Source organism: Aplidium turbinatum, chromosome 15 (assembly GCF_918807975.1).
Source record: "Aplidium turbinatum chromosome 15, kaAplTurb1.1, whole genome shotgun sequence".
Taxonomy (NCBI): Eukaryota; Metazoa; Chordata; class Ascidiacea; order Aplousobranchia; family Polyclinidae; genus Aplidium; species Aplidium turbinatum.
The window spans coordinates 21,562,944-21,577,547 of record NC_137486.1 but is presented as its reverse complement, the minus strand read 5'-3'; the positions used below and the strand labels follow the sequence as shown (position 1 = coordinate 21,577,547).

At 39.4% G+C, this 14,604-nt stretch overlaps 1 protein-coding gene and 1 pseudogene across 1 annotated transcript; one reads left to right on the top strand and one right to left on the bottom strand.

Moving 5' to 3' along the window:
- Positions 1-1,010: 1,010 nt before the first annotated feature.
- On the bottom strand, positions 1,011-12,820 carry LOC145784800 (blue-sensitive opsin-like). The gene is made up of 8 exons (XM_082596645.1): positions 12,713-12,820; positions 10,469-10,529; positions 9,661-9,845; positions 8,754-8,853; positions 7,946-8,090; positions 3,614-3,722; positions 2,934-3,056; positions 1,011-2,712 (listed from the first exon to the last, which is right to left on the bottom strand). Exons 2-8 carry the CDS (start codon positions 10,524-10,526, stop codon positions 2,596-2,598), a joined length of 837 nt encoding a protein of 278 aa, XP_082452771.1. The 5' UTR covers positions 10,527-10,529; positions 12,713-12,820; the 3' UTR covers positions 1,011-2,595.
- LOC145784917 (U6 spliceosomal RNA) lies at positions 11,574-11,670 on the top strand (annotated as a pseudogene).
- Positions 12,821-14,604: the final 1,784 nt, after the last annotated feature.

Sequence of the window (14,604 nt, the reverse complement as noted above, 5' to 3'; positions counted from 1 at the left end):
AAAGCCTCTACAAGTATGCGAAACTGCCAAGATTAAGCTCTGCAAGAAGCTTTCCCAGTCCGAAGATAAAGATCAAATCAATCAAGAAATTTATGCAGTGCATAAACAATTCTCTCTACGCATATTCTTTCGAAGATCTGATGTTTTTTTAACAAGCTTTACTTTGACTTCAAAAACACACAGAAATCGTCTCAAAACATGTCTTTGAATTTGTAGGCCTAGACCTACTGAAGCGTTCAATTTCTTTCATAGTCTCAACGGCCATATTATTTTTTTTATTTGTCCTCTGACTCTGCGTCAGCGGAAAACACCGCTGGACGTTTGGTTGTGAGGAACACAGCAAAGAAAACTTGTGAAATCTAAAGCAATTTTTAGTGACATTAAGGTTTTTCTGGCAGTCAAGAAAATCCTCTGCATTTTTTGGCATGCCAACATTTCAAACTCGTTTGTTCTTTTAATCATTCTTTTGTTGATTGTCCTGGTTTCTGAATTATGTTTAAAAATTGGATATCAAATAGAGTTATTACTCTCTTAAACCTCTACAGCCTGTTTCACTTTAAAAGAACGATCATCAGAAGGTCCTTTTTGAATAAGGATGGGGTGTTGTCGCCAACACGCCCCATCCCGGTGCAACGGTCCAGGAGTGAACGCAGTCCAAAAGTTACCAGGGTTGCCAAATATAATTAATTATTTTTTTTATGAAAATAATTGAAGTTTCTACAGCTCAAAAAGTTACATTAACAATTTTAGGCATTAATTAATCTTAAATGAAAAGGTATGCATTATTTTGAGCGTAACTACTCAATTAAACTTAGTTGTAAAATTTTTGTTTTTGTATCGCTTTCAGAAGCGCCGGGCAGCTCTGGTTATTTGTGGTGTGACGTCATTTTTAGAGTGCCACGCTGCAGCAGCACTATAACTTTTGGACCGCAGTAACTCCTGGACCGTTACACCGGGGCGTGTTCTCACAAAATTTCTGGACATATTTTATGATTAAAATATGACAGAAACAAACAAAAATGGTTTTAATACAAGTTTAAGGAAATAAAAGAACATGCAAAAGGCAAAACAATAATTTACAACTTATTGGTAAGAGCTTATGCTCATTGTCAAAAACAATAAAAATGTCATCTTAAAAAGTATGTCACTATATAATATATCAAACGTAACAATCCATCTCTCAACCGGCAGTTATTCGCCTGTAATACAAGTGCATAACACGTGATAGCCTACAACGCACTAAGATTACATTTCACAACTGATGATGATGATGGCGTATGAGCGATCTTTCCAGGCTAGATTGGAGGGCAGGAAATCTTCAGCCACTCAGCAGTCTCGTCGTCCAGGACCCTCAGACCATGCGCACCGTGTGGAGGCCGGTGGGTTAGGCAGTGGTGGATGACATGGTCTGCGGTCTGTTCCGTGGCACCACACTCGCATTCTGATGAAGGAGCCAGGCCCCACTTGTGCATGTCCGAACGAAAGCGGCCGACGCCAGTTCGCAGGCGGTTTAGCCTGACCCACGCAAGCCTTGCGAGGGACATTCCTGGTGGACGGGGATCGGCGTCGGGTATGAAGTCAAGGAGCGTGGAGGTGTGATTTTGCCACTCCGTGTTCCACATGTGGTTCGTCCAGTGTGCCGCACTTAAACCAAGTTCTTCTGCGTTCTTAAGGAGTTGATGTGCGGCAGGCACAAAGGGGCGTCTTGATTTCAGTCGCTGCTTTATAGGTGGTGGTCTCTTGAATGTTGCATGGAGGAGATGGTCGGGGTCCAAAGCGCGGCGAGCGAGAGAAATCGTGGCTCCTTTACGGCGTAGCTCAGCGGGTTGGATGCCTGCTAGGATGGGTAGGCAGTCCGTTGGAGTGGGACGCAGGCATCCAGTCACAGTACGCAGTGCGTCGTTGATGGCGGTATCAATCTGGTGGGTGTGAGAACTACGACACCAGACCGGAGCGCAGTACTCAGCGGTGGAATGAACAAGGGCTAGGGTAGCTGTACGAAGAGTTTTAGCACCAGCTCCCCAGCCGGAACCCGCCAATCGCCTCAAAAGTGCGACGCGTGTAGATACTTTTTTGCGCAGTGACTTCAAGTGCCGGCGGTACGTGAGTGACCTGTCCAGGGTTATGCCGAGGTATGTAGGTTCGGCACAGTAGGGCAGGCGTTCCCCATCAATCTTGATGTTTATCTCACGCTGTGCCTCCCTGTTGTTAAGGTGGAAAGATTACATTACACAACTAAGATTACATTGATTCAACGTCTGCAGACATTGAATTAATGTAAAAAGAAAGGATTTTGCTAGTTGGGAAGTTAATCTGACTGCAAGGAACCTGATGGATTTACGGGATAGTGACCACTGACCATAGTGGGTAGTTCATTAAAATAGCGCATGTTTCAACGCAGTATTTGCGGCAATTACAAAATGCAGTTCAGCATAACAAACATAATAGCTTGTTGCGTCTTTAAAAATACAGGTTTCAAGTTTAGCGATAAAACTCTCTCATCCTGCTACTCGGAGGCATTTGACATCAGGTTGCTGGGATGACAAAAATTTTCAAGTGTTATTTTTGCAGTCGTGATGACGTCATTGAACATAGTTAGGAAGTCTTTGCATCTTTCTTTCCAAACAGAACGTTCCCACTGGCTTGTAGTAGCTCCGAATCAGACAGAATGTAAATGTAAGGATTACTGGCGGTTATACATTTTGGAAGGATCTGGAAAAAATGTCCACTTTAACGCGCACGAAAATCATCGTCAGCAGTTGACCAAAAACTAAAAATTCAAAACCTCCCTAAAAGAAATTTACAAGACCGGATGCATTGATTAAAAATTAATCAAACGATGAAACTTTAAGTCAGAATCTTGTTTTAAAAATTACAGCGTTCTCTTTTTAGGAACAAACAGTAGCTGGAAAGCAGGAATCAGAAACACTTACATAAATGAGAACCAGAAACCACATGGGGGTGTTGCTAACTCCAAACGTCACTTTCAAACCAGCATACATCGCGTATGGGGAATACAAAAGCGTGAACACAACGACTGGCAGCAGGACCACTGGCTGTAATGCAGAAACGTTATTGGACAAATAAAACCTAACAACCAGACGGCATTTAACATAATAATATAAAAATAAATTAAAAATTTACTTTCTTTAATAAAATATAAATAGTTCATTTTCATGTTATTATGTTAAATGCCGTCTGGCTGTTAGGTTTCATTTGTCTATCGTTAAAACAAATCGCCTCTCTACCAAAATTGCAGAAACATTTTTCATGTACAAAACCAACATTTAGTTTCTTACGTGAAAAATACGGTACTTTCTGATACTGTGCAAATAAGCTCATCAAGCACTCTGGTGCAAGTCACGATCATTTTAAACTTAATAACCACATTTTAATACAAATTTTATACAATTAAGTCAAGTCAAACGTGTAGTGTGGTGGTAGATTTTTAAGTTTTGGGAAATTGGCAGTTTTGGGGAACTGGCAGTTTTGGGAAAATGGCATTGACATTTGAAGGCTGCACCGCCCCTCTTCCACTAACCCCTTCTCCACCGCCCCTCCTCCACTAATTATTTGACCATCATGTAACTCATACACATCTAAAGTCACTCACCATCTTCGCTTTCTTTGACTCCATGAGAAGTTTCCAATCGTGGACAATTATTTGAAGCACAGGATAGACAAACCACAGCATGGCAACAACTATGATGTAAAAGCGATTCCTGAAAACAAGATTCGATTTGTAAGAGTATAGTTTCATCAAAACTTCTAACTATGTTGACCAGTGGCGGCTCGTGGTCTTAAAACATGGGGGGGCTGCATCAACCAGTAGGCTAACCTAATATAAATAATTATAAACCTGCACCGGACTGAGTTATAAATGCACTGAGTTAGGGTTAGTAACACAGTAACATGTTCTTTTAATTGGCTGTCGTTTAATGTTTTTATCATTTAAAGTAAACTTTTGATAATGGCTTGAATTTGGTCAAGTTTAGGTAGTCACCAGATTGGGCTAGTATTATTTTGGGACTTGGTATTAACTTAGTTGGTTAGATCTATGCTTGTGCTTTCCAACGATAGCAAATTTGTTGAAATTGAACAACAAATGAATAAATGGGAGACAATTTCCTTCAGGTGTTTTTCAGTGCATTTCCACCCCGTACTTCCTCCTTTATAATAGTCCATTCCAACCTGTGTGACGTATTAAGACGTCTTTATCCCAAAAGGACGAATTGTTAAAGAGCACCAATAATTACAGTAATTGGCTTTACTTCACATCAAAACTAGTCTGTCTCAGTGACTTCTCAAAACACAGATCAAGTAAAGTAACCTACGACCCCTTCACCTAATCACCGATAGCTTCCACACGCTTACACTAAAGATTTACGATCGAACCAAAGTTGGAATCCCTGACCGGGGTCTGTTCTATTTGCAGTCCCTACAGCGCTTGTTCAGTGACGCTAGAAAACTTTTTTCTGAAAAACCTACGTCATAAAAAAAATAACAAGAAACACCGGACCTGCAGAATTTGCAGACCCAGAGTTGCCAATTAATTTTTGTAACACAAACTTTTTTTTATTGCAAAAAAAAATAATATTAAGAGTTCTTTTAATTCTTCAAGCGAAATAAATAAAAAAAAAACATGGCAAAACTATCTATATGTAATATAATTCACAAATGCACAAAAATGTTGGGGGGGCTGCAGTCCCGCAGTCCCTTATGACGAGCCGCCACTGATGTTGACAATGTAGCTAACTGCTCTAGGCTGCTGCTGAGCTGAGTCGGAGTCTGCCTCGCTTTCTGACCAAGTCTTGTTCTGACACGATCCCTGTTCCATATCTCGAAAGCTAAAACCTCAATTGCTAAGGTAACAGGGATCAGTAGTCAGTAGATGTGTTCCCGACAATTTTCACCAAATCAAACGTCATATAAAAACCGTTATGGTCTACTTAACCTAGCTGGCATCTTACGTCATGGAAATTGCTAGAAAATGTCCAAATATTGCACCATCGGTCGTAAGACCTGATGAAATATTGCATCACTACCTTTGAACACCGGTTTGAATTGCGTGACAATGTCTTTCATTGTTGCGTCACAGTTACTGTCTACGTGCATTTGAGATATCGCAAATTATTCAAGTCATTCTTAAAATTGTTTGTTGGAAGTCAGTCGCATATTTTAACTGTTTGCTTGGTGCTTACTAGCTGGACAAATTTTCCGTCTTTTATCTAAGTAATCTGTTCTGTAGTGACAAGTTTTAGTGGTGTACGGCGTTGCATCCAATTTCGACAGCTTTGAGGCTATTTTTACAGAAATACAATTTTGAAAAGACGTTTCGAAGGAGTGTTTCTTTTTCGGTCATTACATACAGACGAATGGATTCGGGAATCTTATGTTACAATTTTCCCACGAAGAGATTATGGTTTACCGCTGTGACCAAGAAGTAACAGAAAATATATTTCGCACTTGCTAGTGCATCGTCAGTTCTGATCTGATCAGAACTGACGATCAGAACTGAAGATCAGAACTGACGATGCACTAGCAAGTGCGAAATATATTTTCTGTTACATCTACTGACTACTGATCCCCAGTGATGTACGCGCATACAAAAAATATTGACGCCGTCAGCGCAAACGCAAACGTTCGAAAAACTATACGCCGCATGCGTCAACGCAACTTGTAAAAAAAGTTGGCGGCGTCAGCGTTAGCGCATACTCTAGCGCAAACTCATTTTGTTTGCTAGGTGCCAAACATTCACACGGTATAAACCACTCGAAACAACACACTTTTCAAGCCACTTCGCGATTTCTCGTTACAAGAAATTATCTTTTTGGCCGGAAGGCACATCTGGCATTGAAAATATAAGTTTTTGCCTTTCGAAGAATAGAGCTTAAAATACTTTTCCATGTAGGGCCATGGATTTGTATTATCATGCTCCATTTCACTTGGAGATTAGTATTACCGTAAGTTATTTCCTGAATACAATAGTGTAGTGTAAGAAACTGTACCATATGCCTATCAAGAAAATTCTAGTATTATACTAACTGTCGCTCCTAGTAATATACTAACTGTCGCTCCCTAAAAATCCATTATAAAAAACACTATTTTTAAAATGATTCCGTTTGAATAAGACTAATGTTGCTTTTAATGCCATAATTCTCTCAGTAAGCTCTATGCTTTTTTCTGATAAGATTTTTAAAAATTGGGTTAATGGAAGACAAAACTGCCAGACACAAGCAAGTTTAGATTCTGAACTGCACAACTCTTTGTTATTAGCATTCAGGGATAGTTAGCATTACTAGTGTTATTAGCAGTAGGCTACTCAAAAGCCTCTCACAATTGGCCCCTGGATGCATGTTTTGCTAAACTGCTCATCAAGTTACAAAACATATATAATTACATACTTCCGCAACAGAATGTATAAATTGTCAAGTAAAAATTACCTTAGCTTGATAGCCAACTGTATGTAGGCCTACACATTACTACGCTACATAGCCTACAACAAGAATGACCGGCAAAGGCAAAGTAATGTACTACATATAACATACAGAGTACAACATCATGCAAGCAATCACGGTCGGAGACCAAATATTTGAGTTTGTTTAGATAGCCTACATAGGCTGCACTGCTCATTGCCTGAGAAGTTTCTGATTTGCCCCAAAATGCAAGACTTAACTAATATAAATTAAAGTGCTCACAATTGCTTACAAACGCCTTTAACACTGCTTGACTAAAAAAACTTCACACTACGAAGCCAAGTCATTGTTTACATTTTACATGGAGCGACATTACCAACCTACCTACTTGCTTGCTTACATTACATTCCTGTTCTGACCCGTAATTTACTAAGTAATTTCGCAGTAGGCCTAAGTTGTTTTAACTAATTCTTTCTTTTTTTCTGCAAGACTTCAGTCTCCACGTGGGACTCTAGCGTCAAAGGCAGTAGTGCGATATACAAACAAACTCCAGCTCACTGAACAATAGATGACACTGTGACACAACACTAGAACAATGGGCAATTGCAAGACGTCAACATTTCGCAGTTTGACAAAAAAAATTGCAAACAACAACTAAGACATTAAAAAGTATGCGTTGACGCTATGCGCTAAAAAACCGCGAAAACTTTACGGCGCATCCTCAAGCGCAAACTATCCAAAAAAATGTGGCCGCAAGCGTTAGCGCAAACAAAAAGTCTACGCCGCATGTATGCGGCGTAGAATTTGCAGCGCATACGTACATCTCTGCTGATCCCTATTACCTTAGCAATTGAGGTTTTAGCTATGTTGACAATGTTGAGAAGCTCCGACCATGAGAAGCCACTTCTTAAAGTACTGTAGAGTTGTTGGTGATCTGACAAAAAGAAAATTAAATATTAAAGATGCCAACGATAGAGAGAAGTGGAGGAGTTGCTGCAGACAACTGGTCGATCCTGATGTTTCGAAATGAAGACCATGCTTCTTTGAAGCAAAATGGAGAAAAAAGAAGAGTTCTTAGAAATTTTTGGACTTCTTGGAAAAGCCTTTTCAACAGAGAGTGTTGCAACTAACTTAAAGACTGAAGTGCTAAATGCTTGGAAGTTCAATAAAGTTTCCAACATGACTGGACTTTATTTAAGAAACATTCTGTATAACAATAAAGGCTCAGAAGCTTTGGTTCAACCGCTGATCACAGAATTATAGATGCGGTTAGAAGATATACTTTATACAAAAGAGATTAACAAGAGAGGACGCGTTAGACAGACCGATGTGGATGCAGGATGAGAAGGCGATTGCGGCACTTGGAGGTAAATACGGCCACCATCGGTAACGGGGACATTACCGGATTAAAACTGGACTACTACTACTATTGTTTGCACACATACAATTCTTGTTGAAAAAAAAATACTGTACATTTTAAACAAGCAAACTGACAAGGTGATGAAAACAATGCAAAGAACTTTACTCACGCTTCGTAATTGTTGAGGTCAATGACACAAGAAGCAGTGTTGCCAGATAGGTTGTCGTAAGCTCCAAATCCAAGAAGCGGCATTGCAGCTGTAATGAAGCTGAAGATCCAGGCTTGTGCCATGTAGTAACCATAATTCACGCCAACTGAAGAGAAAACATAGGCTAACAGTGTTCAAGTGGGCAAAATTAACGATTTGCCACAAGAACTTAAAGTGGTCCATCACTGATAGTTTACGTTAATTTGATTGTATGACGTCTAAATGAACTTAATAACAACAAAAACTTGAAACTGGATGCATCAACGGCATATTTAATCTGCTGATTAAACTAATCGTGTCATTTGTTAATGGAAAACCAGTTTGCTAAAAAATCATCCTTGGATTACTAATCCTCGATTCTAATTGGCGGAATGGGGTTGGTGCTTAAAGAAAACAATTAGTTCGTGAATTAATTGATTGTAGGAATCTCTCTGCACGAACTGAACGTTTAATCCTGGCAGTTTCGCATACATGCAGAGTCTTTGAGCAACTGATTCCAGGTCCAGTCACCGAGAATGACAGAGTAAAATTTCCTCTTGTTGTTGTCTGTGAATTCTTCTAACCACCAGGTGCTACTGAATGAAGAGCTGTCCTTAAAGTAAGTTAATCAAGAGCACATCTCGAGAGTCGAACCAGCGCTGTATGATGTTTCGTGATGTTTTTTGGGTGTTTTTTGTACACAAAGTCTGGCGTTTAACCATCTGAGTTATGGGGTCGGCTTAAGGCTAACCTATTTAATCGGCCGATTTTCTTCAAAACAATCACTTACATTTTTCAGATTTGCAGGATTGATAGTACTTGTCGATGGCAATCCACATAATGCTCGCTATGTGCGCGAAACCGCACCATAGAGAAATCAGTGCATTCACCTGTGATGGAACAATTTTAATTTAAACTTTGCCAAACTCACCAGAAGTGGGCGACAAAGTGCTTGTTGATTGAAACTTCGGCCACCAGTAAGTTGATCATGAGATTTCGTATAAAACATCATTGGGCCTCAAAAGTAGGGGGTATTTGAAACACGTTTTATCAAAATGAAGCCAAATAAAACTTTATTCCGCTGATGAAAATCAACTGGTAATGAAACGCGATTCTTTACAAAAACAACGTTTCAAAATGAAATCAAGACAAAAGAAATTATGTGTCAAAACAAAACGTTATTTCGAAATTTATTTTATTTTGGACGATGGTAACTCAAAACTCATTAGGGAACATTTGTGGAATCAATCTTCTCAATAAAATATTAGTTGTTTGCAACAAGAACAATATAAGTGCAAAGAGAAAAGAAATACAAACAACGTTCAAGTTAACAACGAAAATACGAGAATCTTTCCCGTTATTTTCAGCTCGCCATCCCAAACGACGAGAACTGAACAAGCTTCTGGGCGGAGTCACCATTGTAAAGTATCACCAAACATTTAAACCTTTCCAACAAAACTTGGACGAAACCATGAATCGGCAATTTTTTCCTCTCACAATGCAAATAGGCCTACAAGTCTTCTGTAGTTGCCAACCACTTTAAATGGTTGGCCCACTGCGATTTTAGGGTTTGGAAAATCTGATGCGTTTCGATTTCCTTTGAGGCACCCTACTGACTAAAGTTAATGAACGCCTCGTGCACAGTAGAAGTGCATTCAACAGTGTTGCCAACTCAAAAATACTTTTTTGCTACTTACATAACCGCCAAGTTTTCCGAAATCGTACTTGCTGTTGAATACAAAGAAATTCGCCCACATTAAGTTCAACACCAATACAGTATCAGCTACAGCGAGCGATGTTATCCAGACTGTTTTCTTAATGAGCTTCTTGTTCTTCCATATAGCGGCAGCGTAGACCGCGTAACCGACCATCGTCACAATTGCTGAAATTGTGACAAGTACAAAGTTATAATCGTGATCTCAGGCGTTTGCATTATTAATCATAAAAGTAACATGTTTGTTTTATCCAACAATAAAGACTTATCCCATAACAGTGTTGCCCAAAAGATAAATTACAAAGTCATTATAACAAGATACTGTGATTGAGGAATTTTTGAAGTTCCTGACAAGAAAGAACACAGAAAATACTGATTTGGAAACACTAGAGATTAAGAGAGCGGTAAAGACATTTCAGAGTTCACTTTGTCTTTGACGGAAAACCGTTTTGACATGGTGCGAAAAGAGGCGGATTAAATACGCTTGCAATTAGGTAATAGATTTGAAGTAGCATTGGAAAAATTCATCTATCGGCGTCTGGCAACACTGTTACACAAACTAGTTAGATATGTAGGCTAAACGTAGCATAAAGCAAAAATAAAACTAAAATTAAAATCTATTACATTTACTCTATACATCTTTCACTTCCTGCGTTTCTGGCAAAGAAATGCATAAGAGACTCCAAGTTCAAACTTTGATACGTTATCTACTTTACGAAAAGTAAACCACAGTAGCTATCCGTGGTTGTAAGTCAGATTAGTCAGACTACCAGACAAAGCAGGCTACTTACTGATGAGCACAAGTAAGCTTTTGTAAAACCATCGATAATTTGGGTCTGCAAGTTCCATGACCTGCAAATTTAATGTCGTACATAACGTGATCACCATCATCAGACAAGGACATAAAGCAAAATATGACTTGACTTTCAAACACGTTCAAGCGAAATTATAACAAAGGCTGATCATGGTGAGTGGTAAAGTAAAATCAAATGTCTTCCAAAGTGATACAATTCTGATAACCTGGTATATTGGTGTTTCAGAAAATGATGCAAAAAAGCTATGAACATTATACAAGAAAGACAATGACGACAATATAAATTTTATAGACGGATTTCTAAAGTCTATGCCGTACTGACACAAAGATTGCTCAGTTTTTGCTCTTAATAAAAATGTCGTTAAACCATTGCTCTACGTCAGGGGTCACCAACCTTTTTTGCATGCGGGCCACTTTGGCACTAAGGAGAGCTGTGGCGGGCCGCACTAATAAAATGTTAGGTAGGTTGACTCTTATGCTAGAAAAGAACGCATTTCGTATCCAGTATCTAGCGTTACATGTTGTTCATATTTATGTTAGAATACCGCAGCAACAAAATTAATCGAACAACGCTACTGCCAGGCCAAGCTCCTTTAACAACACTTTTGACTTTTTTAACAATGCCTAATAAACGAGGCCACTTGTTTTGCGCACTTATAGCGAGGCGAGCGGTTTCATCAGAATATTCATCGCCAAGCAAGAGTGGTGTTGTCACTCCGCTTCACAAAAGATATCTTGCAATTAACAATTTCAGTAAACAAGGAAATGTTTGACACATCGCAATACAGGCAACAATAGTGACCTGCAAACATATCAGCGAAAAATAGGCTCCAATAACAGGGAAAAAGAAACCAGGCACCATAAAACAAACGCTTGTGGAAATCATCGAAAAATCGTAATTCTATCGTAATTCATGAACAGTCTTCCCTCTAAAAAAGCAATGAGTTGGTTTTTCATCCTTTTTGTGAGAGTCTATAAAACCGTCTTTCTTTTAAGTTATTATAGACAACTGTCACTTGCGGTGCTTATCAGCGTGGCAAGAATTTGTTGATTAACAACATTTTGTAGTACTTGCTTCGGCAGTAGGCCTACATATACTAAAATTGGAACGATACAGAGAGATTAGCATGGCTCCTGCGCAAGGATGACACGCAAAATCGTGAAGCGTTCCATATTTCTTTAAAAAAAAAAAAAAAACGTTTTGCAGTAGCCTACTAAGCTAAATATTTTCATAATACAATCAGAAAAAAGTCTTTAAATTTATATATAATATTTTGCCAATTTATTATAAATGAAGTTGGCACACCGACCTATTTTGCCTACAAAAACTTGCATAAAGAGAACACTGCTCGTGAAACACAATAACGGTGAAACGCACACTAAGTTAGTGTTTACATGACATTTGCAAACTTAAATTAAGCCACCCCATGCTCACAGACAATTTCGAAATTCGAAAACAGACGTTTTAATCAACCACTGGAACAGTGTGGTTAGACATCGCATTGGAATAACTTTAAGCAACCCCCACCTAGAACTGTAATCTGATTGGTCGGTGGTGAAATCATATGCAAAGCGAAAATATGCTTCTCGGAAAGTATTTTTGCCTTCGTGCTCTTTAACTCCTCAAGAAAAGTATTTTTGGTTATACTTGTATGCTGATGCCTTTCGCGGGCCGCAGCGATACAGCGTGGCGGGCCGCATGCGGCCCGCGGGCCGCCATTTGGTGACCCCTGCTCTACGTTAAACGGGTATTAATGACAGAACTTTGTTGTCACAGTACACAGCGCAAAGCATATGTTTATGCCCTGTGCCTTCTTCTTGTGCTTTTATGTTTATTGCCTTCTTCCGCTGGATGGGAGGATATTATGTTCATGCCAAAAGGGTGACTAAGGAACGCTGAGCTCCATTGGCCACAGTTTTGTTGCAAATAAATTTTCAACACAAAATACGAAATAAGCAATGGCGAAAACTAGGTAGCCTACTACTGTAGATTTAACTTTTATCAAAATTAAAGAAAAATTTCTTTAAAATTAAACTGCTTGCCTTATACGCTTCACCACTTGTGGGCGCAAAAACATATTAGATTATTGCTTCGGGCGCTCAAAGCCCTAGCCACATCATTGACTGTAGCCGCGCTACTGATAGCTATCAATTACATTCCTGAATGCAGCAAACATCCCAAAAATCTGTAAATTAGCCCGAGGCCTAGTTGGTTACTAACTTGGAGTTGAGACGGTTGGTATTAAGTTTCTTTCTTTGAGAAAAGAAGGATGGCAAATGCAACAACACAAGAACCAGTTTCAACCTTACAAGCTACATTAAAGCAGACTGCGGAAAACATTAAGCCGTTTAACTTTGCGCAATGAAGCGTAACGTTTGATAAATAAACAAAAAATGTTTGCCTGAGTGATTTTATACAAGAGTAGTGGACTCAAAGAATCTACCTGTGGACTAAATAAAGTGACTAGAGCATTGGCGCTTAGTCGTTTTTCTTGTTGACACCACTTTGAAGTCACCAACCAGTTCTCGCACTTCTTCCCAGAATGACTAAATGCCACAGTAGTTCCTTAGCACGTCATTTTGGTTGGTTTGGTTTTGAATCTTTATCCTGGGACTGACAAAGCCGTGATAGGTTATTCCTGGTAGGTTCGCACATTTGTAAAGGCTTTTGACGCATGGTCGGTTACCGAGATTGGCAGAATGAAGTTTTCTGGTTGTTGAAGTGTTGCCGGAGAATTATTCCGTCTATTTAGTGCCGCTGAAGTGAGAGCAGTCCTGAAATGCGTTGCCCAAGCGCATATTCCGAGATTCGAACCAGCGCCGCTTGGTTACTAATTCAGCATCCACACGCTCTCTAGAAACAGGTATCGCATCCTGTGGTGATGCCAGCAACTCTGATTAACAACTTTTACAAGAGCTTCAGCCGGGCAATGCGTGGTTACTGAGATCAAAACTAACTACAAGTAGGCTAGAAGGAAAATGACATATTTTTAAAATAAATTTCCTTGTCGTTCTCGTTTCTCGTTGTTCTACTGCTAGGTAATAAAAGTGGTGATTGTTTGTGTAATCTCACCCTTTTGTTTTAACTTGAATTTACAGTCCAATAAAAGCTTATTTGAGCACCGTGAGTTTATAACTGGATTACCGTTTGTTATGCTTTGACAAACTACAGAAATAAACGATAGATTCTCAACAAACGTTCTCGTCCTATTTCACAATAACAATCTGAACTGCTAAGTTCATTCACTTCCAAACTTCGCGTTTCCAAACAATGGTTTCTAGTTCTTTCTTTATTTGTCACAATTGTGTTGTTGCAGCTTCTGCCGTGCGATTTCAAATCTAAACAACCAGCCCGAGTTTCTGTAGTGTTTTCTTGTCTGCCAGGAAGTCAATGACTAATTGCAAATGACAAGTGCCTCTGCAACTTCTCAAAGCAAATAAGCGCACGCTTAACCTTTTCCTGGTAAGACTTGCATTCATTTTTAACTTTCGAAAATGACAAAGTTTCCTTTTTGCATATTTTTAGTCGCAACTTTTCCAGATTTCCCTACAAGTTTCTTGAGCAAAAACCAACGCAGGAAGCTGCAACTGTTCGACTTGCTGGAAATGTCAAAACTTGCTGCCATCGGTCTGTTGTAGCATGACGTAGGCTATGTCTGATCTTGTCAACCAGAGCGGCTGCGCGACCAAACACCGCCGGAAAGCAAAGCTGCGATTCCTATGCTGTAATAAACTAATCACGTTGAGCTATTTTCTTCTTAGGTTACACGAACGGTTGCCATTTTCGCGTCGTTTCAATGTAACCAGGCGTTAAAGCGATGTAAAAAAGGATATATTTGCTGACTGAGAAGTGACATCCAAATAGGTTTGATATTTTGTCTACCAACTCGTCAGTTTGAGGTTAATAAACGCAAAAGCAATGTTGATAGTGCATGATTTCAGTGACCTGCACAGATGAACACAAAGTTCAATAGTTCACTTTCCTGTCAATGATCGATGGCGGGACGAAAGCGCTTTGGTGACAATTGGGCTTCTCGCTTACACACACGCGTTGATGACAAATGCTCACAAATTTGTTTTGTTTGATGGCGTTGAAACTATGTACAGTAATTT

Excerpts from the sequence above, each read along its gene's own strand:
- LOC145784800 (XM_082596645.1), bottom strand. The coding sequence starts at position 10,526 with ATGGAACTTGCAGACCCAAATTATCGATGGTTTTACAAAAGCTTACTT. Across the intron at positions 9,846-10,468 it reads AAGCTTACTTGTGCTCATCA|CAATTGTGACGATGGTCGGT; the intron begins GTAAGTAGCCTG and ends TCACAATTTCAG. Across the intron at positions 2,713-2,933 it reads GGTTTCTGGTTCTCATTTAT|ATCCTTCCAAAATGTATAAC; the intron begins GTAAGTGTTTCT and ends CATTTTTTCCAG.